At 42.9% G+C, this 25,032-nt stretch overlaps 1 protein-coding gene across 2 annotated transcripts in view; it reads right to left on the reverse strand.

The window, feature by feature from the left end:
- ADAMTS19 (ADAM metallopeptidase with thrombospondin type 1 motif 19) overlaps nt 1-18,017 on the reverse strand; it is a 166,597-nt gene extending 148,580 nt beyond the window's left edge. Inside the window, exons 1-3 of one of the 2 annotated variants that reach the window (XM_033085815.2) lie at nt 17,650-18,017; nt 16,498-16,676; nt 16,078-16,374 (exon numbers count right to left, since the gene is read on the reverse strand). In XM_033085815.2, coding sequence (XP_032941706.1) covers nt 16,078-16,374; nt 16,498-16,676; nt 17,650-17,728 — 555 coding nt within the window. In that variant the 5' untranslated portion in view covers nt 17,729-18,017. Of the gene's footprint in view, nt 1-16,077; nt 16,677-17,649 lie in introns of both variants that reach the window. The other variant, XM_033085814.1, reaches the window with a different exon arrangement.
- Nucleotides 18,018-25,032: the final 7,015 nt, after the last annotated feature.

The following is a 25,032-nucleotide window of genomic DNA, read 5'->3' on the forward strand; positions in this document are numbered from 1 at the left end:
TACCTGGATGTACCTTGCTGATGTAAGCAGGAGGAAGTGACAGCAACTACCCAGGCTATAAGAACCCTTGAAACCCCCCAATAAACGCCATTTGTTTTCCACCACGTTGGTGTCAGGAGCATTTGGACCGAGTGACCCTGGGGTTTGGGTCACCGTGCCAGGCCAAAGACCAGGTCGCCACGCCTTGAGAAGGTGACATCTGATGCTGAAACCCGGGAAGAATTCATGCCCGGAATTCAGGGTTCGCCTGGACGAGGCGCCGGCGGCCGTTCAGCTGGGCTAGAACAGCGGGGAAGGACGCTTCCCAGACCAGCGATCATGGATGCTATCGCGAAGGTCGTAAGTCAGATTCGTACGCAGTATGGTATACAGTGTCAGCTTAAAGATTTTATTCTCGCCGTGCTGAGATTGATTAAGCTGGAGGCGATAGAAAGCCCAGTGGACGTTCTCTATCCGGAGATACGGAACCAGTGCACAAAGGTGCTGGCTGAGGACACCATGTCCTCGGGCTCGGGAAAAGCTCTGAAATCGTGGGGGAGGGTAATGCAAGCTTTGCGAAAAGCTCGGGAGGAACAGGAGGCCTGGAAAGCAGCGCGAACTTGTTTGTTAGCCACGCCGCAGCTGGGTATTGGGGCCGCGACGCAAACTGTGGAGGAATTGGAACCGGTCGGGCACGGGGATTCCGGCGCTCCGGAACTGGCTCCGTTACCCCCGGGAGAGAACTCACCGCCATCGGAGGCGGGAGAACACGCGCGGGCATTTTGGCAGGGGCTCACGGAGGAGGCGCGGGTTGCGGACATAGTATCGGAGCCCGAAACGGCCGCAGAATTAAAGGGAAAACCACCGCCATATGGGTTTGAAAATGGCGCTGGACTGCGTGTCTATGACGCGGGGGGCGGAAATGCCGGGAGCGCGGCGAACGGCGCAGGTGCGGGCGAGGGGGGTGGAGGGACGGCCCCTGTAAAGGTGCCCAAAACCAGTCACAGCGCTCATTTTAAATCAAGTCCTTATAGGGCAAGAACCTCCCCCAGTAGGAGGCGGAGGGAGCCCAGGGGGAGGGAACGGCCCGACCCCCGCAAGAAGGGGCGGGGTCGGAGCCCGAGAAAACGGTTCAGCAGCCCGGAAGCGTCCAGTCAGTCGACTTCCGGCTCGGAGACTGACTCGAGCTCCGACGAGCTGGAGAGTTGGTCGGAGGACGAGTCGGATACCGGATCGGGCGTTAACAAACAGGGAGCGGCGGCATATAAGATCACTAGCTGCAATGCTCCGGCATGGGTTAAGGGGATATTAGAGAAAGATCGAACCCCGCTTACAGACTGGAGAAAAATAAGGATAGCTTGTGCGGAATGGACTCCGTCCGCCAGGCTTGTGTTCCCGGTCCACGTGGGGAGGGCGGGCGGAAACCAAAGAACCTACTCACCGGTGAACCCAAAAGACGTGAAGGCAATTGTTAAGGCAGTTGCGGACAGGGGGATTAATTCTGCCATGGTTTCCACACTCATCAATAGCGCTTTTGGAGGCGATGATATGCTTCCCTTTGATATCAAACAGACGTGCAGGCTGATTTTCGATGGGGCGGGGATGATCGTTTTTAAACAGGAATGGGAGGACAATTGTGCAAAGCAGCTAGCCCTGGTAACGGGGGCAGACCATCCACTGCATGGCTCCAGCATACAAATGCTAATAGGCACAGACCCCACTATGATCACCCCCCAGACACAGGCAGAGGGCCTGCCGGCCCATGAGGTTATGACAACAACCTGTGCTGCCCCAGAAACCATCCGTGCTGCTTCTAAAGTAATAGCCAAGCCATCGCCATGGTCCACTATAAAGCAGAGTGAGAGTGAGAGCTTCACTCAGTTTGTGGACTGCCTTCAGGCAGCACTGGATTCCTCAGTACTACCCCCAGAGGCGAAGGGTCCTGTGCTTGCAGACTGCCTGCGCCAGCAATGCAATTCAGCCACCAAGGACATTTTAAGATCACTGCCACCTGGGTCCAATGTTGCTGCCATGATCAGACATGTTGCAAAGGAAGAACACCTAGCTCCCATCCAAGCAGCAGTTCGCACTGCAATAACCAGTGTCATGGCATGCTTTAAGTGTGGCCAGGCAGGCCACGTGGCAGTCAACTGCCCCCAGATGGGGCACCCACCAGCAGCTGCTCCACCACGCCAAGGGAAACCTAGGGGACCATGCTGGGCTTGTGGAAAGAAGGGGCATCTAGCTAAAGAATGCAGATCCAAGCCTCAGGGAAACGGGAAGGGGAGGGGGCAGCCAGGCCGTACCCAGCCTCCTCCCTCCTGGAACATGAAGCGGCCCAGCAACTGCAACCCCCAATGGGGCACAGGGCTTCCATGCCCACCACCCCCTCAAGAAATCTCCAACTTCGTCGCCCAGCCAATGGCCCAATCAAACCCATCCGCATCTCAGGAATACCAAGAACAGCTCCCTGGGGGCGAGGCCCCTGGGTGGCTTTGGCCATGAAAGCGTGGGAACAAGACCCATGGGTGGCCGTCGCCGTGAAGGTGGGCAGGCACCCACTGATCGTGTGGGTAACGTGCCATCTCCACAACAGCTCCGACGACCCAGCCATCTGCCTTCCCTTTTGGGTGGACACAGGATCAGACGTCACCGTCATCCCAGACATACACTGGCCTCTTCCATGGAAGCTAGAAGAAGCCCCCATGGTGGGCGGAGTTGGAGGAATGTCCCGGGCCCGCAAAAGCACCCAGCCAATAGCAATAACACTCTGCACTGAGAGAGGACCAGGAAGGACTATCACCCTTATTACATACGTTATGTCGGATTGCCCACCCTTGTTAGGGAGAGATGCCCTAGCCCTACTGGATGTTAGGGTGACAAATTTGTTCTAAGGGCCACTGTCGCATACCCACCACTGCCCATCAAGCTGACCTGGAAATCAGTCGATCCGGTGTGGATCGAGCAGTGGCCCTTGTCCAAGCCTCGAATGACTGCCCTCCTTGAGCTAGTTGGCCGTGAGCTGCACAAGAATCATACAGAACCCTCCACAAGCCCATGGAACACCCCAATCTTTGTAATACCTAAACGGTCTGGTGAAGGCTTTCATCTCTTACACGACCTGCGGGAAGTGAACAAGAGAATCCAGCCTATGGGCCCCGTGCAAACCTTGCTGCCCATGAACTCGATGATACCGAAAGGACAACCCTGTGCACTGCTCGACATCAAAGACTGTTTCTTTTCTATTCCCCTGCACGAGGACGACAAGGAGCGGTTCGCCTTTTCCATCGTCTTCCCGAACAGCCGACGGCCCAACCTACGTTTCCAGTGGAGAATGTTACCCCAAGGAATGATCAACTCCCCTACCATCTGCCAGATCACAGTAGACCGAGCACTAGCACCAGTCCGGCAGAGCAACCTGACCGCTACCATCATGCAGTACATGGACGACATCCTGATCGCCGCACCATCGACGAGACAAGTAGACCAGCTGGTATCCACCATCTCCAAGACCCTAAAGACAAATGGCTTCGAGATGTCGAAGCTAGCACCACAATGTTTGTTAATGCTGTTTGTATACATTGCAATAGCATTACATGTTATTAGCCATCCAAAGAAACTTTAAAATATTACTTTCTTTAACATTATAGTTTAGTGAATCAAAATTATGTGAATTGGTTTAGTGAAAAATATTTCACAGTCAAATTAAACTTGCATAGTTTTCTACCACTTATTAAAATTGAGTAAAAGTTTAATCTAAAAATATAATGGAAAAATATTTTGCCTAGTTTAATGTTTCAGCCCTGGCCAGGCTGGAATATTAGCTAAGCAAAAGAATGTTTACTATCAAAACCCTCTCAGTCTGTTTCAATTGTGGCCAGGTTGAAACTTGCTGACAAGGGGAGAAAATTGTAATATTCAAATATTTCTGAGTTAAAATTGAAATCAAGTAATTTGGACTAGTTGATTTAGCCTTGCAAAAGCTAAAACCTTTTCCTTTGAGATAAACATGAAGAATCTTATCCGGAGAAGATTCTCCTAAGTTATCGTGTAAAAGGAAAATTCTTGAACAATATTAAACACTAAAATTGAATTGTAAAATATCAACAATTATAATTCTCACCAAGCTAAAGTAATTCAAAGCAAAAATGAACTAGGGAAATAGGAACAAAGCCAAAAGCTAGTGCTCACGGGGCGAGGGTATGCAGTGTCCACTCAAATCTATCAAACCAAACCTTCAGAGTAAAACTAACGAAAGTTGTGAGATTCTATTTGCAGGACCAGATCATCAGACGCCCCCGCAACCCACGCACCCCACTACCTGAAGAGAGGGAGAAACCATCAAGCAGCCTGACACCGTCCAAGATGCCAGCGAACCCGAAGGGAAAAGAAGCTCAACCAGGACAGTTTGAGTCATGGTTCAACCGGTTCCCATGGCTCACCTCCCTAATTTCTTCCCTAATAGGTCCATTCGCCATGATCTTACTAACACTAACCTTCGGGCCTTGCATTTTAAACAAATTAGTGTTGTTTGTTAAAAAACGTCTAGAAGCGGTTAACATTATGTTTGTCGAACGCCGACAATTACTTTGAAGCGTTCCTGTTACTAACACACTCATAATTTTGTGTACTAACCCTACTAACCCACGAAATTTTTATAACATTTACCTTTTACACATTTTTACTAACCATGAGAGAGGGGGGAAATGTAGAGAGTTAGGGACATGCGTACGGAAGATCTCGTGCTGTACGGTTAGTTAGGACACACCCCCTCTCTGTAACCAGACCCCTGCCCTGTACCTGGATGTACCTGGATGTACCTTGCTGACGTAAGCAGGAGGAAGTGACAGCAACTACCCAGGCTATAAGAACCCTTGAAACCCCCCAATAAACGCCATTTGTTTTCCACCACGTTGGTGTCAGGAGCATTTGGACCGAGTGACCCTGGGGTTTGGGTCACCGTGCCGGGCCAAAGACCAGGTCACCACGCCTTGAGAAGGCGACATTGGATAAAGGTTGTTTTCCTTTTAAGTTAGAGAGATTGATTTTATGTGCATGAGAACACAAATGGTGATCAGAATGGAGTTTTGACATTAGCATTTTGAACCAAGTACCATTAGTCTGAATAGTCACATTTAAACAAAGTTGGTTAAATGAAATTATTGGTTATATGAAATTATTGGTTATATGAAATTATTACCCAACATGAAACATAAAGGAAAGGAATTATTTCCTTCCATTATTTCCACTGCAAATAATTTAGTATGGGAAGCAAAAGAAAACAAACCAAGAAAACCCCCAAAAACCAAACCTAAAGAGACATTCAAGAAACGTATTGTTATTAATATGCTTCCTTAGATAGGTTACTACAGAAGAAACAAGTAATCAGACAGAAAAAGGCAAACATGCTAGGATTATCAGCCAGAAACTTGAAAACTAAGCTTTTTATATGCCTAATTGCATCAATTATACTCTATACACCCTCTTCCACTTCATAGTCATTCACTACCCTCATGTGTTTCTAAATAAATGTTTGAGGTCAGGTCCACTGATGTTACAAAGAGACAAAAGAGATTGGCAATCTCTTATTTAGACAGAAAATCGCCTAAGCAACTTCCTGCCTCCTAACCCACAACAAGACCATCAATTCTCAGGTTTCAAAAGCTGTGCAAATTAGAAGAGTTTCACACATAGTTTACAACAGAAACACATACAGACAGCTTCATGTTTAAGAGTATTTTTCAAAAGAAAATTAAGACCATAACTGAATATCAAGAGAATATGAGTCTCTTATGATGTCCCCTTTATCTCCTGTCTCCCAGTTCCAGAAGAAAACCAACTTCCTACGTGCCTTGAAGCAAAGTTACATCTGAGTTTTCAGAGTTATAATCCAATTGCCAGGCTAATCAGACAAAACCAAAAAAACCCAACCAACCACAACAACAAAAAACCACAAAACCAAACAAAAAATTAAAAAACAAAACAAACAAACAAACAAACAAACAAACCATTTTGAATTGCAAGCACATCTGAGGAACAGTTTAACATTTTATTTAAAAGATGTATTACTACAATGGCTGTAGCCATCACTTGGGCACTTCTCCCACCCAGCATCTCCTGAAGCCTAGGGGGACATAACAGGACATTTACTTTGTACTGAAGCATAAAAAGTTGTCCCCAGACAAATTAACATCACGTGCAGAAATATCTGTATTTTCCTTAACTTGCTGCTATCTAAATAAGCTTGCCCTGACTTGACCCAGTTACACTTCTGACATCTAATGAGAACATAAGGTAGTACAGCTGAGATCATAAAACAAGCATATGCAATTGCTGGAAGATAATCACACAGAAACTAAATCACTTCACAAGTCAGTTTTGGGCACATTTCTACATTTTTGGATGCAAAACTCATTCAGAAAATAATTCTGACTGAAGTACTGGTAGACCCAAGAAAAACATACAACACCACAGGCTTCCAAAAAATTTTATTTCTATTCACTTACGTGCAGATGTATGTATTATTAGCAGCTAATGTTAGGAGATTGATTTCTCATTCTAAATCAACTGTTCTAAAATTAACACTAGAAATATTCTTCAGTCTTTCCCTTCCAAATAATACTTATTGCTTATTTATGATGGCATATGAGAAGCAATAAAAATAAACAAGAAGACCAAACTGTCCAGGCAATGACATGTTAACAGCAAAAGGTTAACCGAACTGTTAATGCACTGCAGATGCACATCTGATCCTAAAACTAATACAGATATTTTGGGCTATTGGTTTATAAAATTTTGATAAACTACTGTCTGGATCTGCAATATAACACAGATGCTCATGCACATGCTTGGTGTATTTCATGCTATTTCCACTACACTGTTGATTCTGCAAGGAGAAATCAACCAGCCCTCCTCCTATACCCCTGAAGTCACCTGAGAGATCTGAGTAAACCAAGGAAGGACTCAGACACACTCCACAGAAAGGGACACACTCCACAGAAAAACTTCTGCGAACACCTAATTCTGCCAAAATCCAAATCACCTTGTCTCACTCCCTTCTGTTGAGGTAGTTCTACTCATCACATAGCAAAGAGGTATGTTCACCATTTGAATACTACTTCTACTCGACCACTGGTTTTCACAGACTCCTCCTTGAATATTCTCATCTTCCATCAAACCCACAGTTCACACACCTAATGCTTTCTCTTGGCTTTTGCCCCTATTACCCAGTTCACCCTATTTTATATTATTTAGCGTGGCGATCATGGATGCTGCTTTTTTCTCCTGTCACAATCCGTCATTAACAAACAAAATAATCTCCACTCCTGCAAGAACACATTTTAATAACAAAGGCAAAGAACAGTCCTTCTAACATAATATTACAAGGGTTGCAACATGGAGAACATTTGGTTCTTTTAAAAATCCTGGTTCATTTGCTAGCAAAGAAACAATTGGCAGATACATGAGATATATAAGCCAGGGATACATGTTCTGAAGAAAATGTTGGTTTTACTAACGTTAGTAGTTGTAGTTGGAAGACACTCAGTGCTCTGCCTTTTCTTGTTAAAGAAGTTAACACTAAATCAGGCGGCCAAAATCTCACTAATTTACTAATTTAATTAATGGAATTTGCCAGATTTTCTGATTTACCACCTCACTTCTCTATCCTGAAAAATAACCTTGATAATTTTTTAATGTTAATTACCATAGGTAGAGATCACAAGTCGTGCACAGCAGTCTCAATTTTTTTTTTAAACTAAAGCCACTCTGGAGATACCATATTTCTCATTTCTAATTATCACTAAGAAATATAATGCAAAGGAAGTATTTGTACTGAAATAAGTACTATAGGAAGAAAGCAGGCCATTATAAGCAGGATTGGAATCACAAATCAAACCTGTCTCAGGATAGAGCACCTGCATGATTGTAGGATTGCTCTTTGAAGAAGAAAGGAATCATTACCACATGCTCTGAGGTATGGTGGCCCAAAATCTCACATACCATGCAACAGTGTTTAATATTAAAGGAAACAGAGATGGTTACAGTTCAAATGTAGTTTTCGCCTAAGTCAAATCTGGTTTTCTAAATCATTTAGTTTTTCATTAATACTGTTCCTATGTTTAGAAGACTTATCCTCCTTATGAATTAGGAAGAGTTCTCAAAAAACTAACCAAAATACGTTTCACCCAGAAAATAAAGAAGAACAGCAACAGACTGCAGCATCAGAACCCAGGAGGGAAAATGGAAACAAAGAGGGTTTATTCCTTAATCTTTAAGTAGATCTTTGTTGGTTTATGGCACTTAATGACAGTAATAAAACTTTTAAAGGGATGCCATCTAAAGTACTCCTTTCCTTTATTAAAAAGAAAGAAACAAAACAAAACAAACCCCACCCACAACCTAGATTTAATAGTTCTGTTTGTAATTAACTCCCTGCTCAGCAAGTTTGTTAATAGCATTAATAGTGTTTTGCTTGTATATATATGCTAGCTATTCCAGCTGGCCATAGTCACTTACTCCATTTTAATTATCCTCGGCTTCTCTACTGTGTGCAGAGCTCTGCTTCATTAGACTTCCAAGGTGATATTTTAATAAAGAGATATAAATATGACAGAGAAATTACAAACACAGCAGCTAAGCTTTAGCTGGAGGCAAAAATGTGGCAGATGTGCCTCTGCCTAAGCATGCCACAGTAACCTCATGTAAACAACTTGTTTTGTCCTGTTGGAAACCAGACTTCCTGCAGAGCCAGCTGTCCTCCTCTTTCCCACCTTCCACTGTCATGTAGATGCAGGAGGAACAACCCAGATGAGTTTCAACACAGACATTGAAAGACTTCCTTCATCAAGGAGCACTACCACATCTCATTAGTTCTCCAAGCCTATGCAGAGGTAGAAACCACTAAATTTTTGTCCAATGCTTTATTTTCCCAGGGATGCTTAGGTTTTTTGGCTGGGTTTTTTGTTGTTTTGTTTTTTTTTTCCCCTGAGGAAAAAATACTCAAAACACTTTCATAACAGAGCAAAGCTGTTTTCAGTTCTAACATTTCCACTCATGCCCTACCTTGTTCACCAATTTATACTGATCATGAATTTTATATTGCCCATTTAAATGTGTTTAAAACACAAGTAAGGCACACTTTAAAGTCAACAAAGCAAATCTTGTTGAATCTGTGAATTCTCAGTATGGGATACTCATAGAGTATCCTCATTCACACATTTATTTCTGTCCTCAGTAAAGTTTCCTTTCTCTAACAAACTCATAATGAAACAGTGGGCAGACTGCTTCCATTTGTTCTCTCTTCATTTAAGGATCCCAGGAAGCTGGGTGAATAGGAGAGAGTGTGTATTTAATTTTATCCTGGCAGCCTATTCAATTTTATAATCCTCCTTCTGCAATGTCAAACTTTAGCATGTATGTATCGTATGGACCACGAAGACCGATAATATTCTCTTTTCTTTACCCTTTTATGAAAAATTGTGGGTGATCTCTGCTTTGCAATGCTTACCAGCAGAATAAAAGAAGCCGTAATTGTCTCAAATTTCTTTTGGAAAGCATCTGGTGTGGAAGTTACTCAATACGGATGTGTAACTGCAAGGGTCAGTGAGGTGGGGAGGAAGGGACACTACATTTGGTTGACAAAAGGCTGGGTATTTAACCCATTTCAGCTTGCATGTTGGTACTGTATGATTCAGGATGTGTAATGGGGTAGTTCCATTCAAGCCTGATCGAAGCAAGAAATCTAAGTCTCAGAATCTTAAAGCAGGATTTCACATCCTGTAATAGCACAGCTTCCCAGGGCAATGTATGAAGCACAAATGTACGAGTTGTTCTGACCACCTGCTCCCACAGGCGGACAAAAACAGGGATACTCACAAAAGCAAGATTTTAGCTACATGCCCACTGCACAGCAAACAGACTCTTTGCTCACACCACATGCAAACAGCCTATTCATCCTCAATCCATCAGATCCTATGCCAGGAAAGGAGTTCCAGCAGGTTAAGTATTTCACTGCCACTGAAAGCTGTGCAACCAAAAGGCAGAAGTTCAGTACAGCACTTTGAGCTGTCCAAAAATTCAAGTATACTTGCCATACCAGGCACTACTCTCATTGCAGGAATCACAAGAAGTGTAAATAAAAGCTATATTCACTGGGATTTTTCCCATATAAAAATATTGATACACCATAGTTAAGATCCCTGTCTAGAAAGAAAGATGTCAAAACACAGATTTAGCCTTTGCTTAGGTTGAATCCTATCCGAAAAAGTGGCTGTATGCAGAACTATAGGAAAATACAAACTCCTTAATGGATTGTATTACTATTGTTCATTCCAATTTTAATCTCCTTGTTCTGAGACAAGCTACAAAGTTAGACCGTCTTCAATGGAGAGGTACAAAATATTAATTCCTGTTTTCTAGAAGCCCTTGTGTCCTGAATGTAAGGGACATGTGAAATTAGAATGTCCTAAGAAGTCTAAAATATTTTTAATCCATCATGTGTCATTCAATTCCTAGTAGTAAATAACACTAATCTTCCAAACTAATCTTCACAAACTTTGTGTCAGAAGTTTAAAAAGCCATCCATTTCCTGTAGAGTTGCTTCACATTTCTTTCAAATTTTACTGAAGTGCTATGTAACCCTTTCATTAGCCAGTAAAGAGATGTACTTACTCGTTTTATTGTAAATGTAGGACATCACAATCAGAAATATCCATTGAAATGCTGTTCTCCAATGATACTTGGCACATTTCTGCACGGCACAAAACAAGCGTCATCCATTCTTTTATTGATGGTTTGGATAGCGCGATTTAGGTGAAATACTTGTCTACAAACTATTGATCAGACATTTAAATACCTGCTTCTTACTGGTCAGGAGGCCTAATAAAAGCACCACACACTTCTGTAGAGAGAGCTCTTCCTTGGACTGGAAATATGCCAAGATTTTTTCCAACTCAAGTCACTGTAAAAATGCATATTACTTTTAATTACAAATAGTATTTTACACACATTCATCAGAATTATAAATGTGCTATTGCCTGATTCACTTTCTTAAGATCCAGTGAAAATCAGATGAATTCCAAAACCCCTCTCCAGTAAATTAACCAAATGTCAATGTTTTCTTAGGTAGAGCTCCAGAGATGTTCTGTTAGACAACCTGCATGAAGTTGAGATGAACAGCACAGTAGCAAGAAGCTGCATTGTTCTGTCCATTCTCTCTGCCTAAATTTGCTCCTGTTTGCACTTCCTGGAAGTCTAGACATACCCCAATGCTTTAGAAATAAAAAGCCATTCAGATCCTTTCTCAGCATAAACAGAAATAGCTGTTCTCTATTTATTGCAGACTGCTTCAGTCAAAAGAAGAAACATTGAGAACTCCCTGCTATCAGTACACAGCCACAGAGTACTACCTAAGGAATTCATACTGAGAAAAAATTGTAGAAATACCTCTCTTTTTGAAATAAAATGAACAGGGGATAAAGCACATATCTGCCAATTTTACAGCACTCTGTGGGAAGAGAAGACACTACTGTGTGTGAGACTACTTCAATTTCCATTCTAGCAGTAGATAAGAACCAGCAGTCTGATTTCTTAATTCTAAGTCCACAGTAAATTTCTCCTACAGCATGCTACATAAAATTACCATATATATAGATATACACATATATATTACCAGCCCCAAATAAAAATGCTCAGTGACCTTTGACACAATTTTCTTCTTATTTCAAATGTTATGTCAGAACACAAGCAAACAGAAGAAACAACCATTTAAATAATTAATGGTCCAGCTCTGCAATTCATTGCTTTCAGAAGAACAGTCTCATTGCCTTCAGCAGGACTGTTTACCTCCTGGTATTTGGCTAAGCATGAAGAATAAGCAGATGTAGTCAGCATACAGATGGGCAAATGCCTGGAAACCTTATTCACCTTCTCAGAGCACCAGTGCAGAATCCCAAAATGTAAATCCCACTGAGCTTTAAAGAGATGTAAGCACTTGTGATCCACAAGTGTTTTACCAAGGAGTTGGAGAGGACTGTCACCAATGATCAGGTCAGCTCTGAGATTGCATCACGATGAAGTTTCTAGATAGTCCATGCGTATCTCCAGTCTTTAGATTCATTAGAAAATAACCACAGAGTTATGTTTCGTTTGTTAAGATTAAGTGGCTGAATGAAGGCATTTCATAATGCTTGCAATCAGAATTTGGTTAGTAATTCTAGGAGTACAGCTTTCATTTCTCACTTGTATTTTGGCATGACTTACATGATATGTTAGCAGCCCAGTTATTATTACCCCTCAATACTGGTTCTTGATGAGCAGCTTAAGAAAAAACACACTAATGAAGTTCTCAAGAACTGTGAAATAATATGGCAAAGCTTTAATGTTGTCCTTCTTTCTGTGTACAGAAGTTGATTACTACACAGACTTTTTTTTCCTTATTTCCTGAACTTGAACTGATACCAACCTCCTATCTGGATGGCACAACAATTTCACCTAAGACCTCTCTTTAATTTATTGAAGATGCAGAACTACATGCATATGATGGCCAAACCACTACACTCCTTCACCCTTTCTCCAGCATGGCATAACTACTGTCTGTCAGACTACACGTGATTTCCTTGTCATAAGAACACTCACTAAAAGGCTATTTCTGAAGAGCAAAATGGTGTAACCTAAGCTGCATATCAGCCCCTATTTGACTTTCCAAAGTGCATGCAGTTTACTAAACCCAAGGTCTGTAAGGCTTTGAAATAAGAATATATCTAAGATATTTGTATTTTCCCTGAAATGTCTTTATATTTAAAATGAAAAAAATAAATTCCAGTTCCAGTAACTACAATAAAATATTTGTGGGGACAAGTTTCAATGTTATGTTACATATTAAAAAAATAAGAAAATGCAGTTTGAAATACCGCTTGGCTCCATTTGCAGGGTCAGGCCTAGATGAAACAGGGTGGAATATACAACGCACGTTAGGATGTTTTTTCAATACTCTTGGAAACTCAGCAACTTGCATATGTAATAGAGCCCAAGCAATGACTGAATAAAAAATGAAAAATAGCTTAGGATTTGTTATGACAACTTTGACATAATAGCACTATGCAATTTTTTTTAACTATGCCTGACACAGTAACACTCTCAGGAAGAACAGCTGCTTAACTATTTCATACACAAACAGGACAGTGCAGTTGAGGATCATGACAACAGCAGTCAACATCAACAACAGTTGCCAATTTTATTGGAGATACACAGAATAATATATGTTTCAGCTGCAGTTTTCTGGATGGGGAACATGATCCGGGCACAGGCATGCCTAGATGGCCAAAGGTTTTGGGGTAAGCTGGTACTCCTAGTAAAGTCTAACATAATCAAGAATTACTAATAGGGCTCTTAAGAATCTGGGATCTATCCAAAAAGTGAATTTAAATTCATATAATAAATCAAAGGTGTTACAGACATGCAATGATGTGCATCGCTTTTGAGCAGACATAATAAAAATGTGATAATTATTTCCACCAATTTCTTTACAAAGATTTTCTAACCCAATTTTACCCGATATAAAAGGAAGTAAAACTCTCAAAATAAGAAGGAGCACGGAAGTCAAATGGTTTTCATGAACACAAAACTCTTTTACCCAACTGTTATCAAACCAACATCAACTGACTTTCAATATTTTTCTCCACAATTAATTATACTACCATGCTTCGGAAAATCTGACAAAATATCAATAATTAGATGCCAACCACTTTGAGTTGTGTGAAACTTGGCCGTTTCACTTTGCAGGAGTGCAGGCAAATATTTTATTTGGTGTCAATCCACCATTTTCAGTTTGTATTGATTTTTGAATACTTTCTAACAGGCAAATGAATAAGCAGTCAAAATTTCCACATTTTACCTGGTTTCACTTCATAACCATAAAAAAAAATGCATATCTTCATGAATCAACAATGGAACAAGTTAGATGTTCAAATTCAGAAAGAAATACAAGAAAATATCTATCATACGGTTATATGATGATTTACACCCAAACCCAAGCATCATCGAGGATATTAACCCTCTCTTGAACCATTAACTTTTGTATTCTAAATTCTATAAAGTGTTGCAAGAATGTGCATTTATGATTTTATATAAAGGCCCCAATAGAGAATAATAGAAGCAATAACTGGGGTTTTTTTGTATACAGGTACACTTTTTTATTTCTACATGTTCCATCCACCTGCGAGTACCTTAGGATTGCAGTTCTTTGGATTATCACTGCTGTTGTCAGTATAACCAATTCTTCTCTATCTGGTAAAAAATCATGACTGATGCAACAGAAATAATAGCAGGGGGAGCTTATTTTAAATAAGAGAAGTATGCCACAAAAGTAGTAACAATTGAAAAGGTCTGACTGTAGTAAGATTGATGAGAACATACTCATTGCATTACAGTTAAAAGGAAAGAAGTCCCAAATTCAAAGTACAGTAAATTCACGAATACAAGCCGCACTGAGTATAAGCCGCATCTCTGGGTGTTGGCAAATATTTCGGTTTTTGTCCATAAATAAGCCGCACCTGAATATAAGCCACTCTGTCGTTCGCAGCGAGGACCCGCGTGCAACAAAGTTGCCAAATAGTAACAGAACGGCGGCAGGGCGGGGTTTACTGGCTGAGCTAAGGCTGTGCAGGCTCGGGCCGCTAGGGGCTGCTGACGGGGCCAGGTAGCCCAGCCCGGCGCTGCCGTTCGGTGGGGCCACTGGGGGCCAGCCGCCGCTGCCACTGGGCTCGGTCACCACGGCCCGGCGCTGCCCTGTGGTGGCAGGCAGGGACGGAGCCCCCCGCCGCCTCCCAGAGCCGCGGCAATGGCGGTCCGGGTCCCCTGCCGCCTCCCAGAGCCGCGGCAGTGGTAGCCCGGGTCCCCGCCGCCTCCCAGAGCCGCGGCAGTGGCAGCCCGGGTCCCCCGCCACCTCCCCGAGCCGCGGCAGTGGCGGCCCGGGTCCCCCGCCGCCTCCCCGAGCCGCGGCAGTGGCGGCCCGGGTTCCCCGCCGCCTCCCCGAGCCGTGGCAGTGGTGGCCCGGGTCCCCTCCCTTCCCCCCGGGCCGCGGCAATGGCGGCACGGGTGCCCCACCGCCTCCCCGAGCCGCGGCAGGGGCAGCCTGGGTCCCCCCTCTCCTCCCCGAGCTGCAGCAATGGTGGCGCGGGGCCCCCCCGTCTCTCCCCCAGGCTGTGGTAGAGAGCTCTCCCGCCTCTCTCCCCGCCCCCCGTGCTGCCTGCAGGCAGCCAGGCTCCACCCGTGGTGCAACAGAGTAGCAATTTGTAACAATCGCAAAATGCTGACTTTGCAGCAGCTCGGCTCGGCACTCTGGTTGGCACTTCTGAGGTTGTAAATGTCAGAAAATTATTCACATATTAGCCGCTCCTGAATATTGGTTGCATTTCCGGTTTAGGAGCAAAATCTTAGTCAAATTGGTGCGGCTTGTATTCGTGAAATTACTGTAATACAAGTACCACATATGGGAAGCTATGAGGTAGAGAAAAAAGGCCACAGAGATGAAAGTAAAGGACTAATGTAAAGGAAAAAGGAGTCACTGGTAAATCTGGTAGAAATAGAAAAGACAGAACAGTTGTAAAACTGAGATGCAGAACGAAGATAATACAAATGAGGGAAACAACTTCAGAATACAGGATGAGAATGAAGAACAAATGGATTACAGATGGACTGCAGGAGAGGTGATGAGACAGAGAAAAGAAAGAGGGAGCATGGAGGTATCTAATTACAGAACTCATTGAAGAGAAGATAAAATTACAGATAGAGACAACAGAAGTTTAAGAAAGATGTAAGAAGAGGGACATCTACAACCAGAAAGGAACGTATTTGGAAACAGGAAAAATAATATCACTATTGTAGAGGCTAAAGGTAGCATTAGGATGTGAGAAATGTTATGAGAAGAGTATGAATAGGAAAATTGCTAAAAAACAAGGTTAGGTACAGAGGTAGGACCCAAGATGCTACGAAAGAAAGAAGACCTTAGGATAGGAATGGGAATGAAAAGCAACAGATGAAGCAGAGGCTTGGATGGACACCTGGGTGCTAGCCGAGGTGCACGCAAGATCACCTTACCAGTCCACCACAGGTACTGAAGGAGGCGAAGGAGCCTGGGTAGCGAAGGACAGCACCACTGTAGTAACAAGCTCTCTCAGGTAGTGATTGTGCAGCACTGGGTGGACTTTTGCCCTCACCCCCGAGCCGCTCTTCTACAGCAAAGCCAGGAGCCAGGAAGCGGCTGTCCCTCTTGAGCAGCAGGTAGAGTTCCCGAGCAAAAGCTGGGATCCTCAGCAGCACTTCATCTCCATCCTCAGCTGGAGGTGGTGGTGGGGAGGATGGTGGTGTTGGCAACTGAGAGGCAGCACCAGACCCCTGGGGCAGGGGAGACCAGTGATAAAACTCCTGAGACTCATACTCATTCTCAGTGTCCTCTTCCTCTGCTGCCTCCCCCACAGCCTGCGCCTGCCCATCCACGGAGGAGGAGACTGAACGCACCTCTCGGGAACTGCCAGCCACGGGGCCAGGTGTGACTGGGGCAGTTCGGTTCCCACTACTGGGGTCGACATTGCAACCCCCACCACCACCACTGCCACCCGCCGGCTCCTGCTGGCCCGGGCTCCACAGTGCAGGGAAGACGATCTCCCACTCCTCGGTCTCTTCTGATGCATGGAGACCTGCAGGAAATCCAGCAGATGCTTTAAATGAATGAGGCACCAAGCAGCATCCAGTGCCTGCCAAAAAACTGCCCTTTGCCCCCCACAAGATGGTCCTTCTGCCTCCTAGACCTACAAGCATGCCACACAAAATACAGTGGGGCTCATTTGTCCCTTTCATCTTGTTCTTATGCACAGGAGGGGCCAGCTGCTGAATGTGTCTGTGCCTGTTGATGCATCTGGAACACACCAAGATCGTGCAGAACTGAGAGAAAGCCAGACCCCAAACTGGGCAGAAGTTGTATTTGTACTATTAGCTGGGGATCCTTTTGATCACCACCTCCATGCAAAGAAATCTGCATAAACCCTTCATCATTTAGAGAAAGCAAACACCTTTTCATATAGCTGAAAAAAAAGAAAAAAATCCTGGGGAAAACCTGAGCAAATTTGGAAATTTCCACCTTCCTCTCAGCACGCTGTGCAAGACCCATTATGCCTCCCAAAGTTTGGCCAAACATACACACACACACACACACCATGGCTGCACGTACAAGTGGCACTTGCATGCACATGCTGTATCATGATCATTCTTATAATGAAACTGAATCAGAACCACTAACTACCGATGTCCGCATATCCTACACCCTCTACATCACAATACAACAAAGTCCAGCATGCCAGCACTATGCTTACAAAGACCTGAATACATACAACCTACGCTAGCCTGAGACAGGAAACAGTTTTATTTACACATTCATCTCACACTCTAGGAACAGCACAGCCTGGAGAGATGACAGGGCTGCTTGTGGAAATCAGGTCTCGCACAGAGGAGCGCTGGGCAGCGCACCCTCACAGTCGAGGCGCGCACTATCCGATCACCCATCGGTCTCGGGGGGCGGGCGCGGTTAACAATGGCCAGGTACCGCCACCGGCAGCCGGCGGGGCGCGGAGGCCGCCCCGGGCTCCACTCGTCCCACGAAAGATGCGCACTTACCTGCGCCGAGCCCGCTTGACAGCACGCACAGCTGGTAGAACACGCAGCAGACGCGGCTCAGGCGCATCCTTCCTGCCATCGCCTCCGCGCCCGCGGGACGTCGGCTGGCAAGGCACGCAGGGCCGTGCCGAGTCGAGCCGGGCCGAGCGGGGAGTGCCGCGAGGCGCAGCCACCTGGGCACCCGCGGAGAAACTGCGGGAAAGAGCGAGCAGCGCGTCCCGGCGGGGCGGACGGGCAGCACCGGGGGCGCGGGATGCGCAGCGCACGGCGGCCGGGCGTGTGCGTGTATGTGTGCGTGTCTCTGCCTGCCTGTCTGTCTGTCTGTCCGTGTGTGCGTGTCCGTGTGTGTGGACGCGGGCAGGCAGCAGCGCGGCCCGTGCGCGCACACAGCGCCCAGCGGCGGGCGGGCAGCTGCGCCCCGGCGGCAGCGACCGCGCTGCCCCCGCCCGCCGCTCGCCCCCACGGGGCGGGACGCGCCGGGCCCCGTCCCGTCCGGCCCCGCCCCGCCCCGCCCGGGCGGGCACCCGCCGCGGCCCCCCTTCCCTCGCCCCGCCGCAACCCCGCCGCCGGCCTGCGGGCAGGCGCCCGGGCGGGTCCGCCCGCAGCCGAGCCCCGGCAGCGGTCCCAGCGCTTCGCACCGCGCCCGTCCCGTCCGTCAGGGGCGCGCACCGCGTGCGCCACGGCCGCGGGAAGGGCTCCCCGTGTCCCCGTGCCAGCGAGGCACAGCCTTGCCTAAGCTCAGGGAGCAGCAGACACTGACCGCTTTTGCCTAGTTTTGTGTAATTTGATTCTAAACTCCTTTTGCCCCCACCACGCGGCTCTCCATGGAAACCCATCACTTTCCACCCCAGCCCTTGCCAGCAGAGGAATGAGTAAATGAGGAGCTGAGCAAAAAGCTTTAGCTGCACATCTAGCATCAGCGTGAGCTGCAAAAGCAGCAGGTAAACACGTCCCTCTAAAAGCCGGATTTTGTCATAACTTCTGCTGCTTTACCTGCTGTTGGTGTCAAAGGTGATTGCTGTGCCTTAGGGGAAGGCAGAGCAATCCATTACGGTCAGGAAAGCCATCTGTTCCGTTAAGTGGAAGTTAAGAAGTTGCAAGAATTCTTTCTAGAAGTTAGTTGTGTAAAATGAAAAGCAAAACATACAAACAATCAGAAATCACGTGTTACAGTTCCAAATAAAAAACACGTTTAGACTCCACAGAAGCCAAATACAACTGTTTTTGGTCTCTGCTCTGCTCAATAGCTGCTCGAAATGCATGCTTTTTGGTAGCTATTCTCAGCTGACCCGAAATAGTACGTTTGATTACTTGTTTCATTTTATAGGAGGAAAAGGTTATCATACACTAGTATTTTTCTTTCTCTTATTTTTTTTCTTTTTTCTTTTTTCTTTTTTCTTTTTTCTTTTTTTTTTTTTTTTGGCGTTTGAGCCAACTAACGCTAAGCAGAATCAGTGGGACTCAATGAAAACAAGATTGATTAGGAAGAGGGGAGTTTTTCAGGGCAGCAAGCTGGTATTTGCCTGATAATTAGGTGATCTTAAAATGCATTTCAAGGGAAGCTTTGTTTTCCGAATAAATAACAACATATGTACTAATTCATAGTGGAATTAGTTAATAGGCCAAATTCTTCAGCCTTTTCACAGCCACAACTCTCCTTATAACTGATCAGGAAGCACTGCAAAATGTGGTTTATATGCTCCTGTGAAAATACTAGATACAAATTGTGATTTGTTATAACAAATGAAAGTGTTTTCTGACATCAGGCAAGATACAAAAATACACAGAGAGGACCTTTACTCTGCATACAGTTACATCACAAAACGCATAAATGGGTAACAAGTAGGAGTAAAGTAAAAAGATATGACACGTGAGTGTACTGACTTTAAATCTGTGAATTGCTGTAACAGTTTCTAATCTGCTGAAGTTGTTGCTCCCTTTGGACAAAATTCTGTTTCTCTTATTCACGTGTATAATCTTATTAAAAAGACAAAAACACTGGTTTTGACAGTAAGGTAAGGAGAATTTGGCCTTTTCAACACAAACTGCAAAGGATAAAGACAGTTTAAGAAATGCCAATTGCGAAAGCTTTAATATATTTGGCTTTATCACCAGCTAAAGAAAAAAAAACATTTCTAATAATTCTCCACAAATGCATACAGTGCAAGCTAAGAGCTGCAAAAAATTTTAGTTCATTTTATGTTGGTTTTTTTAATCATTTCAATAGTTAAAGTAAAAATATAGGGGGAATTTCTCTATGTTTAAGTTTGGGGAAAGTGCACTATAAAATAGAGCCCCTACTGGTGTTCATTAGTTTTAACAAAGAGTGTGGTCATAGGTTAATGCTGGTAGATGATATTGTAGCCCACCACATGCTAACTGTCGTCACTGTGAGACTAGTGCAGGGAAGATTATGTCTAAGAGAATAAGGCTGACTTCTCATTTCCTCAGTACACCACGATCATTCATGATCACTAATACCAAGACATAGACATCTCAAGCCATCTTTTGAAGATGTCGTGTGATTCTTCGACTTCCACACCCCTCACCCCATGGTTTTATTTAAATCTGTGCTGCAGTTGCTGTCTTACCTTACATAAACAAGCAAGGGCTGTATCCCTGCTTCCCCCAGACCCTCATTTCATCCACTATCTGTTAGGAGTGATTTATTTCTGAGGATTAAGTATGTATGGACAGAAAATTCTATTGAATTCAAAATATCAGCTTCCAGAGATATAAACACCACCATCAGCCAGAGACTTTCCTTGGTTTTTCTCCTTTATTAATAATTTAACTGTAAAAGCTTATACAAGTTCATACATACAAAAGTGTTTTAAGATTACCTCAGCTTTGCATTATAGACATGATTTCCTCCAGTAGTTGTTACCAAAAAAAAACATAAGCTTTTAATCCTCTTCACAAAATTATTAATTATTTTTTCATATGTTTTATATATAACTATTGATGATACCAGTTGATTTTAAAAAAATCTATAAATGTATTTGTTTCAGATTTTTACAACTTAAGAAAATATTCTGGATTAATGGAAAAAAATCAATCCTGTTTCGAGTGGTGCTTACTAAATTAAGGCCACATATCATATGTCCACTGAGATTAGAAACAGAAACTCACATCTTCCTGTTTCTGGGGTGCTTTGCAAAAGTTACCTCAGTCTAAATAAACTTGTTTCAAAGAAGTTTGAGCAAAAGATCTTCTGATGTGCAAGATACATGTGAATCAATGCTGTAGATTTTCTCCCCTAAGCATGAATGAAAGTAAGGTTTTCCCCTCTTAGAAAAAGTTGTATTTGCTATCTCCTCTACTGAACAGTGCCCGTTAGCTCACAAACACTGAACATTTAGTCTGTAATTCTATACTGTTATTTATATGCTCAACATGAAGGGTTTATTTAAAAGGTGTGTATTTAAGACCACTTCAAACAACTTCTCTTTTGCAGCTCTTACTACAGAGCAAATCTTACAGTTATATCTGAACTCAGTAGTACAATCAGATGACCTGCTGAGTAAGATATGTGTCAAACTATTGTGAGCTTAATACCTCTACTGGTTTAAAGTGCATCAATTTTAAAAGGGCAACTTTAATGTAATTTAATTTAAGGGCAATTTTAAAAGCAGCTTAATGTCATTATACTGCTCCACTACTTCTTACGACTCAGCTGAATTTAGTAAATTCAACTGAATTTACTGAATTCTGCTAAATTTACTCATTGACTACAAAATTTACTTGTTCACTACTCCTCAAAGTCATATTGATCAGTTTGTGGACAGTATTAGCTAAAAATATGCTGTCAATACACTATTTACCCTGTTTATTAAGAATGCTTGGCCACATCACCACTTAATTAGAATAGGCTTTCTCGGCTCTTTTATTATATCCCTTTTAATCTAGTGACTCCTTTTTCAGAAAAGAAAAATAATGCTTGGCCATTGTTTACATTTTAACAGAAAGCTCAGCCCGTACAATGGAAGGCAGTAAAGTACAGTAATTTTACAACTATAAGGTGCACCGGATTATAAGGCGAACTTCTGGGTGTCGACAAATTTCCGAACTTTGTCCATATATAAGGCGCACCAGACTATAAGGTGCACTTTTTTTTTCCAGCAAGCATCCGCATGCAGCAAAGTAACAAATTAGTAAAGAAATCGTGTGATCACGGGGTTTACTGGCATGTGCTCAATTTGCAAACATTTTTCACAAATTGGCGTAGCCTTTAAACGCAGCCTAGGTGCCGTCCCCGTGCCGCAGGCTCCAGCACTCCCACTCGCCCCTAGTGCCAGCTGGCGTGGCTTGTGGCTCACAGCTTGGCTCCGGCGGCTACCACCCCTCGCGGCTTGCACTTCCGGGTTGGCAAATTTCTGAACTTTGTCTGTATATAATAAGGTGCACCAGATTATAAGGTGCTCTTCTGGGTTTCAAGCAAAATTTTAGTCAAAAGGGTGCGCCTTATAGTCGTGAAATTACTGTACTCTACTCAAGCTGAAACCACTTTAAAGACAGCAAGGTAGTCTGTGTGAACCTGAGTTCTACACAACTTGCCAAGCTAAAATTTTCCCTCATAGTGGAGCTACCTGAGATTTCCTAACTGCATCATCTAACAAGCAAATATTGACACCTGATCAATTATGGGGAAGAGGCTACTTCAAAATGATCAACTAATAGTTCCCTTTTTTTGGAACATCTTAATAGGGCAAGGCTTCAAATTTGAAACCTGCATCTCTTGGAGAAAAAAAATTCTTAATTTCTAAAAATCACAGAAACATTTAGGTTGAAAAAGACCTCTGAGATCATTCAAAGAGGCTACTATGGAGAATATGGAGAATATATGGAGAATAATTCACAATGTTGATTAACATTGTGTGGTTCTTCTTGACAATTATATTTTAAAATAATACAATAATCCTCTTTTAGACTATATCTTTAAAATAAAAATCGTTCTGAACTGTTTTATAATCTATAAATGTATATGAGCACATGGAGACATTGATTACTAAAAAAAAAAATAATGGAAAAAAGGGCTTAATGGACACAAATTTTCAGAGTGGATTAAGTCTTCCCAAAATAAAGATAATGAAACTTAACTCCTCTTCCAAACTCTAAGATAGGTTAGAAGAGCATGATCTCATTTTTAGCAATGGTATTAAAAAAAACAAAATAAAACAAAACAAAACAAAAACAAGAACATAAACCCTCTTCCAATTCATATCAGAATCAAAATAAGAGAATTTGAAAAGGTGACTTCATGCTCTCTCTGCCCACACATCCCCCTCCATTTAAAGGAGGTGGGGACCGCTGGCAGAACTACAAACCTTATAAGAAAATAAATTTTTTTATGGGAATTACAAACATCTGGGACTGGTTACAAAACTAAACATTTATGATAATAAACCAGAATGATTGGTAAATACATTAGTTTATTAGTGAATGTTAGGTAGATGTCTGCTATGTTTAAATTAGTAAGTTTAAAATATTCAATAAGCCAGTTATCCCAGCCCTACTAGTAGGCTAGCCTGTTTCAGAATTTATTCAGGTTTTATGCAGAAAAATGGACAAATCATGTCAAGTGAGTTTAAAATACTTTCCATTGCTTCAATATACAGTTAGGTGCTAAGTGGTATTACCATGATCTATGTGCAGAATTTTGTCTTCTGAAAAAAAAAATAATAAAATCCCCTAATTTTTCAGTCAAGAAATCAATATAATTCAGAAGGGTATAAACTTGAGAAAATAATGAAGAATATAGGACTGGGAATGATAATATGCAGGCGAATATGGTATGACATGAAATATTGCTTCAAGAAATGTTTAAATCTGAGTAAGTTCTAGAGTTTCAAACAGTTATACTGCTGTTTATTGATATTGATGCATTATCATTTTTATTATATAACAGTATCTTTATTATGCTATCTTTATTATGCTACTAACTCACACTAGGTAAAAGAGGACAACAGAGAGGAGTATGGATCCAGGATCTGGAGAAGCAAGTGTAGAGGTCATGGATAACTGATTAAGGAGATGAAGTCAAGTGAAACACAAGACGATGCAGAGAAGCTCATGGGATGCAACTTCAAAAGCTGCAAGTAAATCAAAGGAAACAGTCCATGCAGCAAGGTAATTTCCTTGATATTTTGTGAGGTGAGCCTTGCTTTCTGAAACACATCTTTTTTTCTGTGTAGGTTTAAAGAAAGCATTCAATAACAGAGCTAGACAAAGACAATAACTAATTTCTAGATATCAGCCTTCAGCTTCTTACCTATCTGCAAGCACTGAAGATGTCATGAAACCTTAGAAATGAAGTTAACTATTCATCCAGTCATTATTCATTTAGATGACAGTGTGAATGTCCTATTTGCACTTCCTCTTGCCACAGGAGAGAAAGGCTTCATTATAGCTACCAGATAAAAAGCAAACATTGTAGAAATGATTTATTTTCTCCTATCTAAAGGATTTATTCATAAGAACTGCTGTGTGGTAGCCTGCAGAACAGGCTGCCTTGCTCTTTTAGCCTCTGTAACTGGGAAACCTGTTAAGACCACATGAGTTGTCAAAGCATACAGTATGTTACATACCGTATGAGTACTGTCCACAGACACTCGCTTTGAAGGCAGGCCAATGGCAAACAGTGGCACCAGGAGACCAGCTAAAATATAGAGAAATCAAGGTGACAGCACATAAAACGTAAGTTGTGCAAGACCTCTGTTAAACAGGCAAAAAGCCAAGAACACATGGCTAAAGGGTTTCCAAGCTACACTCTAGAAGTCTTTTGCTTGAACAGAGATGGAAAAAAAAATACTGGCATCATATGAGATGTTCTAAGTTTTGCTTAATAATTCTTAATCTCTACTTCACTCTCTCTCCCATTATGCTGAGATAGATAATAATAAAAGTGCAAAAATTGGTGTATTTAAGCAAGGTCAGGCAGTAGAAATAAACAAATTGACAAACCACACAACGGTGATTGTGTCCCTGGCCAAAACCAGGAAGAAGTCAACAGAGACCTCAAAGATCTCCACTGTGGAAGAGACATCAATTTCTGTTTCCAGAGCTTCCTGAAGATTAAATGTGCTATATATCATTACTTTCTAAAAAGTTCAGTTATCCAGTAAAACGCTATGTATTGTCAGAAAACTTCGTAATTACTTATAAATACTTTTTCTGAACCAGCTGATGTAAATCTGATCTATGATTACTCCTGAATTTTCTCCCAGTGAATTTTCTCCCAAAAACTTGTAGACTGAGAATTTTACCTTCATGCCTAACTAACCATGTAAACCTTATTCATGTACAATATGAAGGAACCAGGTTTCTATGTATTCAAAGTAAACACTACTGTATGACACCTGAGATGATACTATATCACTGAAA

The sequence above is a fragment of the Catharus ustulatus genome, chromosome Z (assembly GCF_009819885.2).
Source record: "Catharus ustulatus isolate bCatUst1 chromosome Z, bCatUst1.pri.v2, whole genome shotgun sequence".
Lineage (NCBI taxonomy): Eukaryota > Metazoa > Chordata > Aves > Passeriformes > Turdidae > Catharus > Catharus ustulatus.